This window comes from Bufo bufo, chromosome 1 (assembly GCF_905171765.1).
Source record: "Bufo bufo chromosome 1, aBufBuf1.1, whole genome shotgun sequence".
NCBI lineage: Eukaryota > Metazoa > Chordata > Amphibia > Anura > Bufonidae > Bufo > Bufo bufo.
The window spans coordinates 233,945,963-233,961,635 of record NC_053389.1 but is presented as its reverse complement, the minus strand read 5'-3'; the positions used below and the strand labels follow the sequence as shown (position 1 = coordinate 233,961,635).

At 43.0% G+C, this 15,673-nt stretch overlaps 1 protein-coding gene across 16 annotated transcripts in view; it reads left to right on the top strand.

Annotated features, from left to right (window-relative positions):
* The window catches only part of MICAL3 (microtubule associated monooxygenase, calponin and LIM domain containing 3), a 117,436-nt gene that overhangs the window by 76,730 nt on the left and 25,033 nt on the right, over window positions 1-15,673 (top strand). For 11 of the 16 annotated variants that reach the window (XM_040436928.1, XM_040436901.1, XM_040436908.1 and 8 more), the window contains 10 exons: window positions 1,428-1,580; window positions 3,709-3,771; window positions 6,139-6,240; window positions 8,329-8,442; window positions 8,542-8,630; window positions 8,834-10,586; window positions 10,674-10,768; window positions 14,183-14,233; window positions 14,573-14,680; window positions 15,023-15,116. In XM_040436928.1, coding sequence (XP_040292862.1) covers window positions 1,428-1,580; window positions 3,709-3,771; window positions 6,139-6,240; window positions 8,329-8,442; window positions 8,542-8,630; window positions 8,834-10,586; window positions 10,674-10,768; window positions 14,183-14,233; window positions 14,573-14,680; window positions 15,023-15,116 — 2,622 coding nt within the window. The remainder of the gene's footprint in view (window positions 1-1,427; window positions 1,581-3,708; window positions 3,772-6,138; window positions 6,241-8,328; window positions 8,443-8,541; window positions 8,631-8,833; window positions 10,587-10,673; window positions 10,769-14,182; window positions 14,234-14,572; window positions 14,681-15,022; window positions 15,117-15,673) is intronic. The other 5 variants (XM_040436870.1, XM_040436888.1, XM_040436978.1 and 2 more) reach the window with 3 other exon arrangements.

Sequence of the window (15,673 nt, the reverse complement as noted above, 5' to 3'; positions counted from 1 at the left end):
ATCTAGATCTGCAGTCACAATTCTCCTGGCTGCATGCACTGTGCTGAGAGACACAACTTAGCTGAGATCCCATGTTTGCTGCATTGTATTGTGGGAGATTAGGCTTGCCTGATGTAAGCACTACATCTCCCACAATGCAGTGTAACGTAACATACCTTGTACCGACACCATTACAGCAGGGGGCAGCATTGAGATATGAAGTCCTGCAGCCTTAGAGGTAACGGGAAGGCAGCGCCGTCAGTTTTCAGTGGTGTAGGAGGCTTCTTCTGTGCATGAGTTTCCTCTGGTGTGGAATTAATAGTTTTTTTTCCCCTGCATGGGCTAATTCCAAAGTCAGTTTGGAAATAACATATTTTCTATTGGGAGACTGTCACCTGAGCTGCAGCTGGTGAGGCTTCCTCAGTATCCTGCATGATGTGGATCCAGCTGAATACAGTTTTCTCTCTTTGAGGTCAGGTTTTGGCCGCTCTTATAGTTAGATTAGTGGTCCATTGTGCTGCTGACACTTCTCGTCACGTTCCATGCTGAGCCGATCAGGAAGTCTCCTGTAACTGTGCATGCATCAGTCATTGCCGTGAGCATGGCAGGAGTATACATTATAGACATACACTGTATGTCTATAGATAACTAAAAGCCTACGCCGGTGTTTAGTCCCGGGTTAGTCCCGTCTATTTTATAATGAAGTTCTGCATCTTTCTGTAAGAAAAAAATATATATAAAAATTCCCGGCCATTCTCATCTCTGCTTGCAGTCAGGTAACAGGAACATTCTCGTTTACGTCCTGATGAAGTCCTATTTGTAGCTTGGGGTTTGTTGCAATGGTATCATTGTAGTTAAAGGCATTGCCCGGCCTATGAACAACAACCCCATTGGTACTAATCAGTGTACCATAAAAAAAGCAAAAAACACAGACACGCTTTCCTGTCCTTGGTTCCACTGCGCCATTAGCAGATGCTTTTGGTCACCGCAGGAGCAGGAAGTGGCTTGGTCCCAGGTCGAGACAATGCCACTGCTATTGGGTTTGTCGGTTCCTAGGCTGGACAACCCCTTCAATTCTTATTAAGGAGAATTGTTTACTGATACAATTTCATCAAGTATTAGGTCAGCATGGATTTTGGATGTAAACATTAATATTTCTGAGCACTGTCAGGAGGCAGAGATCTTGGTAATGGTGATTTAAGGCTAGTTCCACAGTAATGTCAATGCAGGATTTCATTGTGTACAACCTTTCCCTGCCCATTGACTATAATAGGACCTGGTGAAAATTCAACCTGTTTTCGGCATTAGTGGCAGGATTCAGCCAGACCAAAAATAAAACCCGCTGCTTCTGTATCCTAACATTGTATGGCATATCTGCACACTGGGCTCCTCTCCCTGTGTAACTGTCTCTCCTCTCCTTGTCTGTCCTGTGCCTCGTGCCTCTCCAGTTGGGAACCTTAAACTGCAACAAGCGCTATCCCCCATGGACCCCATGGAGATTAAAGCAGATGTCCACTGGACTCATGTCCGCAAGATTAACGAAGAGCAGGAAGGGGTTAACACAGAGGGGGAAGAATTGGGCACATCTTCTCCTTCCGAAGGTAAAGCCCCTTGCTGGTGATGCAGGAGTATCTGCCAGATGATAATGATTTCCAGTTTCTTTTTACTTTTTGGGGGGTACTTTTGCAGGTAAGTTCATATAAAAAAAATGTGTTATTCACCAACAAAAGCAAGTCAATGGCAGAAGACGGAAACAAAGTGTTAACATGCCGCCGAGGGACTAAAAGCCCCAGCACTTCTTGGTAGTCTCAAACTGTACCTGCATGATGCAATCATTGCAGGCTTACATGATGCCCGTTATACCAAAGGAGTATCAGAGATAATGGACAATGCTTCGTTACTGATGAAGATTTCAATAACTGCACTTGAAGAGGACCTGCGCTCTCTCCTGACATGTCTGTTCTAGTAACTACTTGCACTCTCCATGTAATAACCGTTCCAGAACATCTAGTGTTCTGAGACTTTGTTGTGCGGTTTCTCGGTTATTCCTTTCAGAAGTTTAGGAATTGCACCTTTATTGCAGACTGCTGGCAATTCATTGATAAAGTTCTAGCAGTAATAATGAAGGAATGGCACAACAGAGTCATAAGAATAGATGCTCCAGAATTTTTAGATGGGGAATGCAAGTAGTTACTAAAACTCAGGAGAGGCGACAGGTCTTCTTTAAACCATGAAATGCTGCAGGCATCGATCAGGAGGAGCTGAGAAGATTGATATATAGTTTTGTGGGAAAATAATTAGCAAAACTTGTGATTTATACATGTAAAGGGCATCTGTAAGCAGATTTGTACCTGTGAAACTGGCTGACCTGTTCATATGTGTCCGCATTGCTTAGGATGTACACCACTTACAATATATGCAAATTAGCCTGGCCCTATGACTCAAAGTGCAGAGGGCAGGGCAGTTGCAGAGAGATCAGAGCCTCTAGGTGTAACGGCAACGCGCCCGTTGCTACATCATAAAACATAATTTTTCTCAGCAATGCGGGGACCTACACAGATGCCTTAAGCTGCCACGTGCACATGCAACAGGTCAGCCAGTTTCATAGGTACAAATCTGCTGACAGATGCCCATTGAATCTCTGCTCTTTTTGAGTTCACTTGTACACGGGGGCCATCTTATGTGACTGATAGTTATTTCTGTATACACACTAAGGGTTTAGCCTGTCATTTGCGTCCAGAACATATATGGTATGATCACATGGCGCGGTTTTGACCTGCAGTGCTGCGGTCAGGTGCCATACAGACCATAATTAAGTTAATGAGGACTACATTGTTTAGACATTGTTAATGGCCGCACGTCTGTTTCTGAAATCAAGTGATAATAGCTCGGTCAAATAGGCTTTACACAGAGAATGCAATCAATCACTGATAGTAGCCGAATGGGCTGTCTTGAGCTCAGAAAGAGCAGAGATGTAAATGGACAAATTACAATATTTACTGAATCTTTTCCCACAAAACTATACATCAATCTGCTCAGCTCCTCCTGCTCTATAACATGCTGCCTGCACATTGCACTGCATTTTATGGTGACAGGTTCCCTATAAATGGTTAATAATAGTATAAATATGCAGCACACGGAATATTCTTTGCAATTTAAAGGTAATTTTATTTAGTGATTTTTCACAGTAAGAGGTTTATGATCCAGTTTATAGGAAATTAAATGCTACGTAACCACTATATCCATATATGAGCTGGACGTTTCTGTCCATAGGGATTTTCTTCAGTGGCTTGGCGTTTCTGTGGTCAGGGATAAAGGGATATCTGGATCGCCACAGAAACTCCAAGCTGCTGAAGAAGGTCCTTATGGACCGAAACGTACGGCTCATATATGGAGATAGTGGTTACGCATCATTTAATTTCCTATAAACTGGATCATGAACCTCTTATTGTGAAAATCACTAAAATTACTTTTAAATTGCAAAGAATATTCCGTGTGCCACATATTATATTTATACTATTGTTGGATGACTGGTCGGGTCTTTGCTGGCATCGGGAAGAGTAAAACCGTGTGTGGTACTCCATTCTCTAATATAAATGGTTAATGACATATATCTGAGATAACCTCAATCGGCCAGATAGCCGAGGTCTTCTCCTGCATCTTCAGGATGCCCACATTACTCCATTTTATACTCATATGTAATTTTTTTTCCTATTCATTTTGTCGCAGCGCTCCAGCTCCCTTCCCACCGCTATGATCCTGTAAAAGCGTGGCTGGAAGCCATATCTGGAGGTAGATGATGGGGGGGTCTCTCTGGCCCCCCGTATAGAGCACTGTGGTTGCACTGCTGCACCATCTCTGTGCCCTGCATGTTTGCTCTGCTCTTGCTGTGGCTTGCAATTTGCACCATTTTGCCCCCCCACGCATTGTTCCTGACACCAGAGGGTCCAGTTACTGGTGCTGCTCATTTCACAGGGTGATGTTACTGGTTATCTTTACATTAATAACGGCGGGCCCTAAATTTATTGGGGCCACATTGTACACTACAAGCAGCCAACCCTTGAGACTTGTTCTACTTCTAATACTAGTTGTTAGTAATAGGGATCAGAGCTGTAGCCTTGTAGCAGAGAAACATGTCTGAATACAGCATCAAGATCTCTGCTTTTTATCAGTGAATAGAAAAACTATTCACATCCAGAGGTTGAAAACTCATCTTGGTCATGTGCAGCTATTACTGCTGCAGGGTTTGTGTCTCTCTCAATATCTGATTCTATACAAGTCACTGGCAGCAAGCAGAGATCTTGAATAGGGTGAGGAACTGGAGCACAAAATCAAAGTTGCAGAGCTTTTCATGATCTAGTTTCTTTGCATAAAGACTGGATTGAGCCCTTTGTATATCATTGTAATACTACTTATATTAACTTTTTTTTTTTTTTTTTACTATTTACAGTGTTGTTCGTCTCACATTGCAGAAGCAGAACAAAAAGCTGGGGCCACACTGTCCCATAGACCTAAAAAATGACACATTGGGGGAGATTTATCACAACTGGTGTAAAGGAAAACTGGCTTAGTTGCCCATAGCAACCAATCAGATTCCACCTTTCATTTTTCGGAGCTCCTCTGGAAAATGAAAAGTGGAATCTGCTTGGTTGCCGTGAGCAACTAAGCCAGTTTGCCTTTACACCACTTTTAATAAATCAGGATCATTGTACCAAGATTTGGTGCATGGTCAATATGATTGCAACCACTGCAAATAAGGGAGTTGGCATCAACTGCGTCATGTGTGCAATTTTCCTTTATTTCTCTGGACTCCATGTACAGTATATGACGTTGTGTGGCCCTAGCCTTAAAACCACTGTAACTGCAGTAAACCCTTATACAGGGATTAGCAACCTTCGGCACTCCAGCTGCTGTGAAACTACAACACCCAGCATGCACACTTGACTGTATTTGTAACTCCCAGAGAAGTGAAAAGAAGATTCTTGGAGTTGTAGTTTCAGAACAGCTGGAGTGCCGGAGATTGCTGATCCCTGCCCTAATATCTTACCCCCTTGTGTTACTCCGTTACCAGTTTAGGAAGCTGAGATATGGGGAACTGTTTGTTGGGTCCTCACACTGCAAAGGGATTTCTTCTCTCACAGGCCACAGTGGCACGACTGGGGAAGCTTTAATATGAGGATCCCGCCAACCCATGTGAGGTTTGTAGGGCAGGGTATTGGGATTTACTGCAGAGGTTTAATGAGCTTTTGTTCATGCTTTACCTGTTTCTACCAGCAGGGGGGGCAGCATTGCACAGTATTCTGAGATCATTATTGTGAATATAGCCACACTTTTTCACAGGCTGCACATGATGTAACAAAAATTATTCATCCTCCGCAGCTGCCCTTCCAACAGTGCCGAGTTCCTATGCTCCATTTCCTGCTTCTGTCATGACACAGCCGGAAATGGTCAGGATTTCCATTCGGCAAATCACCGACTAAGGCGTGTCATCTCTGCATCCAGCCAGTCATTGTCTGAGCACCAGTCATAGCCATTTACTGTTGTGTCGGACCTGGTAATAGAGCATCCTAGAGACCCTGTCAGAACGGCAGCTGTGGGGGATGGGCAAAGCGCGTAACAGTTCTGTTCATTTTATAGCATGTGCTGCAGGGGGAAGCTTTAGTTTTTTTGCACTGGAATACCCCTTTAACCCTCATTGGGATCCTGGGAAATGAAGTATGTTCTTTGGAAAGCTTAGCCCAATATTAACCCAAGAGGGTTATTCTATCAAGGAATTTCGACATAAGCTTTTGTCTGATAACTCCAGAAAGGAGGAACTTCACTTTCTTGTACAATAGATGTGGCATTGATAGATTGTGCTGAACTACAAACCCCAGCATAATTTAGCGTTGTACATACAGGAGATTGAAGAATTACTGTGCAGCGCCCCCAGCAGGCGTTGGTGACAGCTGCTTGCTCTACAGAGCTAACTAATGACTGCACAATGTGAGACTCACAAGGAACTAACCCAAAGCACTGTAACCTGCTGTGTGTGATTACACTGCTGCTTTATCCTCCCCAGTCTCTGCTGTATCTCCTGCCGCTCTCCTAATGTCACACTTTTCTCCCTGTTCTTTGGTGGTTTCTTCTCCTCTTCCCATCACCACCCCCCACCCTCAGTTCCCTGCGAGGATGAAGAGGCCGAGGCTGAGGTGCTGGGGACTGGCCTTGCAGAGGCTGAAGCAGGAGGTGATGGGGACACATCTGCAGATCTTGGTGATGGTATGTGGTCTTTGCTTGTGATCTCTTCTGTCGGGGATATAAAGCAAACGGCTTTATATAAAAGAAAGGATCAAAGAATTTTTTTTTTAATGATTATTGATCCTCGAGGTGGTTATTTGATTATATTGTGCAATCAGTAAAACAAGGTACAAACATCTATGCAAAAATATAAATGATTTATTATACAATAATTTAATATATAATCAAAGATTAATCAATGTGAAACTCAATAATCTGCAATGATACACAGTGATATGCAGTGCCCAAAATTTGCCACTAGATGGAATCAACACAAATTCCAGCGTATACACAGTACCTCTCAGACATAGGATGAAATATAACGTCCCAACCACACTTTTGAGATATAAAAAATCCAATAACGTTATTAAACGATTTTAATCCTTGCTCTGCACAAACTATGACAAATCTCTGATAATGGGGTAGCAATATAAATTATCAAGCCTGGTATTGACTATGGAATTAAATTATTCCAATCAGAGAGTTACCTCTGAAATCAATATTTAGGTCTTTTATTCAGTAATATGCATCGTTACTGAATAGTGACAATATTGATCTAGCACTTTTAACAACTATACATCCGCCAACAGCAGGGAGTTTGCTGAATATCAGGCTGATTCATTTATATCAATGCTACACAAAATAAAGTTATACATTACCGAGAGTGCAGGTGATATGCAGAGACTAATGGAAGTCAGCTCTAAGGTACGATCTGGTCATTAGGATCTTTCTCCTGGGGTTTCTTTGTTTCTCTGTTTTCTCTTTTTTTCTTGTTCTTTTTGTTTCCGTTCTGAGTGTGTGGTTTATGATCACAAACTTATCATTTAGACACACCTTCCTAGCTTGGAGTTTTCTAATCATCGTTGGCTAAGCGTGTGCATGTGATAATGACGGTGATGTCATTATATTACCCAAAATGCATTTCTGCTGTTGCTATAATGTTGCTCATTTTACCCCCTAGGTGACACTATTACCTAAGCTATTAGTATCATTCTAGTAAGGGTTAAATATCAAAGTATGACTTTCTCACATTCTATACACATGACCTTTGGAACCTTAAATTAGAGCTGAGTGATTAATTTTGACACATATACCAATTGAAACACAGATGTTTGGCCACCATTTAGACTTTTTTTCCATACTCTCAGATTTATGTAACGATAAATAATATGATGAGCCTTGTTTTCTCAGAGATATCTGTGCCTCCTCTGCTATACCAACGGGTGATTGATGGTTAGTTAAAATACCAGACAAATATAACCGATACATAAATGTCCTTAAGAATACGTATATAAAACAATACATATGTCTTATTGATTTTCTTATACAAAACTAAGGTTGATTATAAGCGTATATAGATATCACAGATTTTCTGCTTCATTAATAAATATCAAACTGTAGAGGTAATTAGCACCAGCTGCTTCTAGAGAATATCCTTATCTAAGTTATAAATCCATAAGGAGACAAGAATGCCTCTTCTTAGACTGGTACATGAACTGTGTCTTTCCCATTAACCTCTTTCGGCCTACTTTAAAATACATAACATATAACAATATGGCCTCTTATAGGCCTAACCAAATCCACTATAACTAGGATTATTTAGGTAAATGTTTTATACACTTATGAAAAAACACAACACTTCTTAAAAAAAAAATAAAAAAATGATTAGACACTTCTGCTGTCCTATTTCTCTGGCTACTGTTGTAATCCATACAGATGGCGTGTGGGAGATGGGTTGGCATACGTTAATTGACTCCACAGCATCCAGCAATGTCTATAGGATTCTCCTGGTTGGTTGTAGAGTGGATCTTGGCAACGTCTTTCCAATGCTCTTGCTGAGTACAAAGGGGACAGAGTCCCAATTACAGCAGCCATGGACCTCTGTTATGTAAAACGTTATGCTATTGGTAGAGGGAAACTGCAACATTAGTTTTAGGTGGAATTCGATTTACACATATAGCCCGGTGTAACTTCTGGCTACCACGGGACACTAGAGCACCAGGAGCTGAAAATGTATTTCAGGTCATTCAACTTTCCTTCTGAACTTGTTCACACATATCTTGTTCTCAGATGATGACATCCCATCAGACGCTGAGGCAGAGGAGCGTCTTCAGCAATCTCAGGGACTGAAGCTTAGACTAAATGAGGATGAGGGTTCAGATGTGGTTCCAAGGGTACAGAATGGTAAGATCTGGCTGTATTTTAATTATAATGGACCTTTAATTCGGCCACTGTTAAAATCCTATTAAAATGCCAACTCATTGGCTTTGTGTATTCCTGCAGAGTCAGACAGAGGTTCCAGCCAATTTGCAGTGACCCCTGAGCCTTCAGTCTTATTGCCCGTCTGCAGCCCTATAGGGGAGCGTGAGAAGGTGAGTGTAGTGACAAGGTGTAGATTTCAGCCTTCTATGTGTTTTCTTTGCCCTTCTTTGATACCTCTCATTTGTGAAACTGAGGTGCAAAACTTCTATGAGATAGACTGGGGTATGCCATAAGCACTTTTAGCTACCAGGTTAATTCAAGCAGTGGCTGTAAATATAGCAGTTTATATTGACCAGATGTTTTGCTTCTGCAGGTCTCAGTGCTGTCTCCCAAGGAACTGACTTCACCAGGTGGCAGATTCTTCCCTGATCCTTACATACAGCTAACTGGCAGCAAAGCAGCAACTCCATTAGAGCCAAAAGCAATAACCCCTGTCTTGCCAGTTTGTTCCCAGCCAGCCTCAACACAAGAACTCGTTACCCCAACATCTCCTGTGAAACCTCCTTCAATATCACCTCTTGTTCGTCCTCTTAGGTCACCATTTTCTCCTATATGCTCTCAACCCTTACCTTCTACAGAGGTGGTCACTGTTCCCCCCACCACTAAGCCACCTGTATGTCTGCAGCCAAGTCCAGTCATCACTTCCACCCCCCTAGCCAAACTACCATTTACCAGCCATGTAGTAAGGACTGACACTTTGACCAGCCCCAATTCAGAAGAGGCTTTGAAACGTATTGACCTCATAGAGGAGTTTTGGACAAAAAGCGCTGAGATTAGACGTAGTCTTGGGTTGACGCCATTGGAGCGAAGTAGAGCATCTGAGGTCAGTTTTCCATCCATGGATCCATCTGTTCAGAGGACCTCAGTGTCTAAGACTACACCAGATGATCTGAAGTCTCCCCCACTTAAAGCTCAGCATGCACTCAAGAAAGTGAATCCTAATAGACTGGACATAGAGTTACTGTCACCACTCACTCCCATATCTCCATCTGAAAAAGAACTTAAAAGCTCAGAAGGTGAAAGAAGGGACCTGTCAACTAGTTCAGGTCTCGGATTAAATGGCAGTAATTCAAATACTCGGACTGTGGGCAGTGAAAGTTTCAACACTTCTGACTCTGCTTTACTTACCCCACCTTCTAGTCCACCTCCTCCCCCACCACAAGGAGAAGAGCCTGCTACACTCCGAAGAAGTCTTGCCTCCTGGCAGAATGGACCAGAAACCGTCCCACCACCACTTCCCCAGACAAAGGTGAAATCTCCTGATGTTCCTCAACCCCCTCCAAAATTAGAAGTACGAAAGTCCTTTGTTGAGAGTGTGGATGAGATCCCTTTTGCTGATGATGTGGAAGATACCTATGATGAGAGAACAGATAACTCAAGCCTGCAGGAGAGGTTTTTTACTCCGCCAACAAGTCGGTCAAAACTCCAGAGACTTCCCTTGACTAAGGAAAATGGAGAAATTCCATGTTCTTTAGAAAAAGGGCACCAAAGAAAAAAACTACTTCCGCAGTTGACTCCTGAGGCTAAAGAGTTGGCTGAAGAGAGAATAAGGGCAAGAGAGAAGTCGGTCAAAAGTGCGGCTTTGAGAGATGCCATGGCACAACAGCTTAACAAAATGAAACAGCTTGAAACTGTGAAGGCATCTAATAGAGGATCAGGTTTGTCTTCCACCAAACTAGCTACTTATCTCCCTGTAGAGTCCAGAGCTCTACCAGAGGCGCCTACTCTCAGACTAGAGACTTCAGATGAACTCTTTCTATCGCCTCTACCAGCTGAGGGTTCTGTCACCTCTTCAGAAGGTTCAGGTGGTGGAAAACCCAAGAAAAGGCCTTCATTGTTCTCCCCGAGGAAAAAGGAAAAAAAGTCAAAAGGGGAGCTGAGCCGATTGTCTGATAAACCAGACGATGGCACCAAACCCAAATCACTGTGGAAGTCTGTCTTTTCTGGTTATAAGAAGGAGAAGAAAAAGAAGTCGGCAGATGATAAGTCTATTCCGAGCACTCCTTCTAGCACCAACACTGTGGACTCTGGGAAAGTCAAAGTGTCTAATGTGGTCCATGGACAAGGTAATGGCTAGATGCATTTTTTTGTTGTTCATGTTCTATCTCTTCCACTATAGCTTTATTTGTGATCCCCTCAATCTTGTCTCATAGAACTTCCTCTCAGACGTCACTTGAGTTTCTCTGAGGATTCTGATCTTTCCAGTGATGACGTCTTAGAAAAGTCCTCACAAAAGTCCAAGCGTGATGTAAGTGGCACTGCAAAGTTTCCACCGCCAAAAGTTCACACTCAAATTTCAGCCACAAGTTTGTTTTGCACCTTTTTTTGTGAATATCTGTTCACCTTGATTTCACACTTTCGTCTGTCAGCGCTGCCTTGACACCAATTTGTACGTGGATAGAGATGAGGTATCGTGTTATCTCCTAAATAGCTGATTGCTTGATGTTAGTTCTATAGCTCTTGTTGCACATGCTCTTAATAACTCACAGGAGGTGATTAGCAAGTAGAAGTTTTAATGAGGCAGTGGACATGTAGCAGCTCATGCTTCATTGATTTTTGAATGAATGAAATTTCCAGTTACAATTCTTTACAGTATAGTTGTTGCAGCACAAATGACCACATTGAGGGTGGTTCACAAAAACATGGCTGTGACTAAAGGTCCTTTCACACGGACTGATGCTTCAGGCAGTTATTGGGAATGGTTAGTTTGTTCCTGATAATTGCTGGATTGTAAGCATTTCTCCATAGCAATCATTGTTCCTTGGCCGCAGATTGTTTAGACAGCACAATCTGCTGCACAGAAATGATGATTTTTGGTGCCTGCAAAATGACACTATCACTTGATGAACAGGCGTTTGCTGGCAAATTATTATTATTAAAGGGTTATCCCATGATTAATGTAAAAAAATGAAATTCATATAGTACATGAAAAGCTCTTTCTAAGAAAGCTAGAACCAGCTCTGTACCTCACATGGATCCAGAGATCTCCCCATTCATTGCTAGATTTATATCAATCCGACAGCTCAAGGGGAGTGTCTTTTCTGTTGCTGCTAGGTGGGCGTGTCCATGCTTTCCCTATCACAGCTAAGGAGGCAGTTGAAGGATGAAACTGAGCACGTGTGGCCTTCTCAGTGAGCAGGACAAAGAAATAAAAAAAAAAAAACAGCAGGTGGAGCTATACATATACATTTTATTGAATAACTCAGTGCCTATACAAACTTTTTAATTACATGCAATTACAAAAGTATTCAGATCCAGTTGCTGGTTTGAAAACTGTAGAATATTGTTCATGGGACAACCCTTTTAAGTGTACCCCCTTCCCACCTTTAATGGTTCCCAGTGCTTGTAACTGAGTACTCAAAAATCTAATGACGTTTATGGCTGGCTCTAGAGTAAGGGTCCGGCAGTAAACCCCCGCAACCATATTTTGCTCCTCATAGGTAACAAATGCGTGGGATGAGGCATTCGGACACATTGTGTGATGGATGAAATGTTCATGTGAAATGTAATCTTCATATTTCCTGCCCCCAGCTAGTAACTCTTCCCAGTCATTGTCTTCTTAGCTGTGCTGTGTGTCCGCTGTCATTTCTTGACTTAATGGTTCCTTCCACCAGTTAAGCTAATTGTATTAATTCTGTTACCCACGAGCCTGGAAAATGGAGACATCGATGGATGAATTATTACTGAATATGCGCTGCCATATTCTATATCACCAGAGGTGTAGATGTGAATACGCATAGATAGCAGGGTAGAGGGGGGAGGGACGGCGATTCATGGCCGCCAATAAGCTTTCATTTTTTATAAGTTTCCAGAATGAAAGCTTCAATCTGATTGGTTGCTATGGCCAACACACCTGTTCTTATCTGCATTAGTATATGTATGTTCATACATAACCCTGCCTCCATTTTTAAGGCTGCAGACATTATTTTGTTTCTTGTGCGTAGCGTTGTCAATGATATAATTCTACTAAACAATGGTGATAAATTATAATATTCTAACACATTATTAGAAACTAGCAGGTATTATAATTGTCGCAGCTAAATAATGAAAACTGGCAACAGTGAGGACCTCTTGTGAAAAACAGAGCAGTCAAAAATGGTGGCGTTGTCCAGAGCAACCAGATTTCTGCTGTTAGGGCTGTTTCACACGAGCGGATGCCGTGCGTGGCATCCGCTCCCTGAAAGAGTGCCAGGACCCGATGCAGACTGCAGAGGCACGGAGCATTAACATGACTGATAATGCTCCGTGCCTCTCTGTGACCTCTTTACTACGAAATCACAGTGACAACTGTGATTTCGTAGTAAAGAGATCACAGAGAGGAACGGAGCATTATCAGTCATGTTAATGCTCCGTGCCTCTGTAGTCTGCATCGGGTCTTGGCACTCTTTCACGGAGCGGATGTCACGCACGGCATCCGCTCGTGTGAAACAGCCCTTAGAAGATGTCATCAGTGACTTGATTGGTTGGTGTGGTCCTGTAGCAGCCAGTTAAATCCCAGCCTTTTCTATACTGAATTTGTCAGTGAAGGTTAGAAAATGAAACTAGTTATATTGGTCGATAAGACTCTCTGGCAGCCAATTAGCGTTCAGCTTATATTTTTCCAGTGCAGGCTGGAAAATAAGCAGTGATCTGATTGGGTGCTCTGGCCAGTCCGCTGCTTGCTGTCTGCCTGTTTTTTTTTTTTTTGTTTTTTTTTTAAATATATGTGTAGCTCGGACATTGTAAACTCTTGTGCTAATAACCCTGTCAGGGAGTTGTTTCTCATCAGGCTGTGAACAGTTCTGTTCAGCCATTTCTTCATTGTATCTGCCTCTGGGAAAGCTGAGTGACAACCAATATAGCATACTTACCAACAATTGAATCCAAAAGGGCAAGCAATGTTAAAGGAGTTTTCCATTGTCAGACAATATGCCCCCATTGTCTGATAGGTGCGGGTCCCACCTCTGGGACCCCACACCTACACCAAGAACGGAACAGGGAAAGGTGGTGGAGGACGCACTGCGCCTGCGCAGCCGCCCTCCATTCATTTCTATGGTACAGCCGAAAATAGCCAAGCGCTGGCTTGGCTATTTCCGTCGGCCCCATAGAAATGAATGGAAGTGGTGGCTGCAAAAGCGCGGTGTGCTCCCGTTCACTTGTATGGGGAGAGGGCTTGGCGGTGGCCGGACCCTGGGAAACCCGGGGTCCTCCAGCCACCACTCCGTTGTCAGCGTCGGTGCGGGTCCCACCTCTGGCGATATGCCCCATTGTCTCGGATGGGAAACCCCTTTAAGGCCTGCCCTCTTTTCTATTTGAGAACGCCCCCAAAACAGCAAATTTGCATAAAGCCCACCCCTTTGTGGCACAATTCATAGGACTTCAATGGCCACCAATAGCATTGTTTGATAACTGCAGAAATGTGCTTTCTATGAGCTGTCTTGGCTGTCATATTAGGTGTCATCCAGCTTTCCCAGAAAGCAAAGACACAGATCGCATCGAAGGAACTGTGCTCCATTTTCCCCCAAGTCTGAGCTGTGTTCATCTAATCCTCTGTAACACTCCCTGGCAACCAGTGAGCATTTTTCATGTCACTTATGTTTAATTATTGTTTCATCGATTAATTTTCATTTGCTTTAACTTGATTAATTTGCTTCATTTCCCCTTTGCGGTTGTGTTGTGTCAGTCGGTCTATGTCCCCCATGCTCTGGCGTTCAGACGATCGTACTCATCAAAGGTAGTGACATTACGCTGCTCATCTGTCCATTCCATCTCCTCTCTACTCTAACTGGTTAATGCTGAGATCTTCCGCTTTTCTGTGGTAGTCCCTGTTTTTGGGGTGCAGAAGCTGCAGTCACATCACCCTCCCTCTATTCTTGCATGATGTTATTTACCTTCTTTGTAGTCTATATGACCTAGCGATGAGACACTGGCCGGGTACTGTAGATACTTAGGGTGAGGTGACCATTATGGAGCGGGGGAGGTGGGATGTTGGAGGGTAGTCTTCTGAGCGTCTGTGCTATAGAAGTAAGGCGACCATGGTCCCCAGGATTATCAAGTGTACTCCTCCCTACAGAAAACCTACACGGATGAGGAGTTGAACGCTAAACTCACCAAGAGGGTGCAAAAAGCTGCCCGGAGACAAGCTAAACAGGAGGAGCTTAAAAGGCTGCATCGGGCTCAGGTAAGTGACCTCAGAGACCTGCCAGTATACACTGATAAAACTCCCTTTACATAATGTGGAAGAGTTTATTGAACTATTGATTATTTATTGTGTGATAAACTTCTGCAACTTTCTGACTTTTCCATATCTCTGCCTGCTGTCAGTAAATTTCCGAAGCTAAAACCCCTCGGGTATATTACAGTTGTTTCCAATGTAGACAGTCCTTCATAAGCGGAACCGCCTGGACACCAGACTGATGCAGTTTACCTGCACTGATACCTTGCAACAAAGTCTCTGCTGTAAAAAATCTTAGGTCAGGATAGGTTGGATAACTATATTATTTTGGATCATATCCCATTGCAGATTATTCAGCGGCAGCTGGAACAAGTGGAAGAGAAGCAGCGGCAGCTGGAGGAGCGGGGCGTGGCTGTGGAGAAAGCGCTGCGCGGAGAAGCTGGTAATATTCTAGATTTCTTGTATATTTTTGCAGCCTCTGGCAAGTTCCGGACATTGAACCATCCTGTGCACATTCTATAGAAGGCAGAGCCCAGTGTCAGTCATAGATGCAGTGTATATACTATTAACTATTGTGACTACTCTACAGTACTATGTTTTATGGGATCCCACCTCCTCCTCCTGATCTGTGTTTTCACGCCCCCAGACATTGACTCCTGTAAAATTGTCTCAATCTGGTTGGGTCGTTGCCGTCAATTCCAATCCATCTCTGTGTAACCGCTGCAATCTGTGACCTTCATGTTTGACAAACGATAAACTTGTGATTTATTGTTATTATTAATATTAATGTTATCTGTTAATATTAATCCATTTTTACTCTCCTCAATTCTGAGAATCCCCTGTGTGAAGGTTCTGCTCCTATCTTTTATTGGAGCAGGTTGGTGCCCTACGTATAACAAACAGAACTGACCTCAACATTACAGACCAGTGTCCGAACAGACTGATTAAGAATTCTGCCTCTACTGTTGGGGGAGGGGGGACAACACATTTTTAACTGAC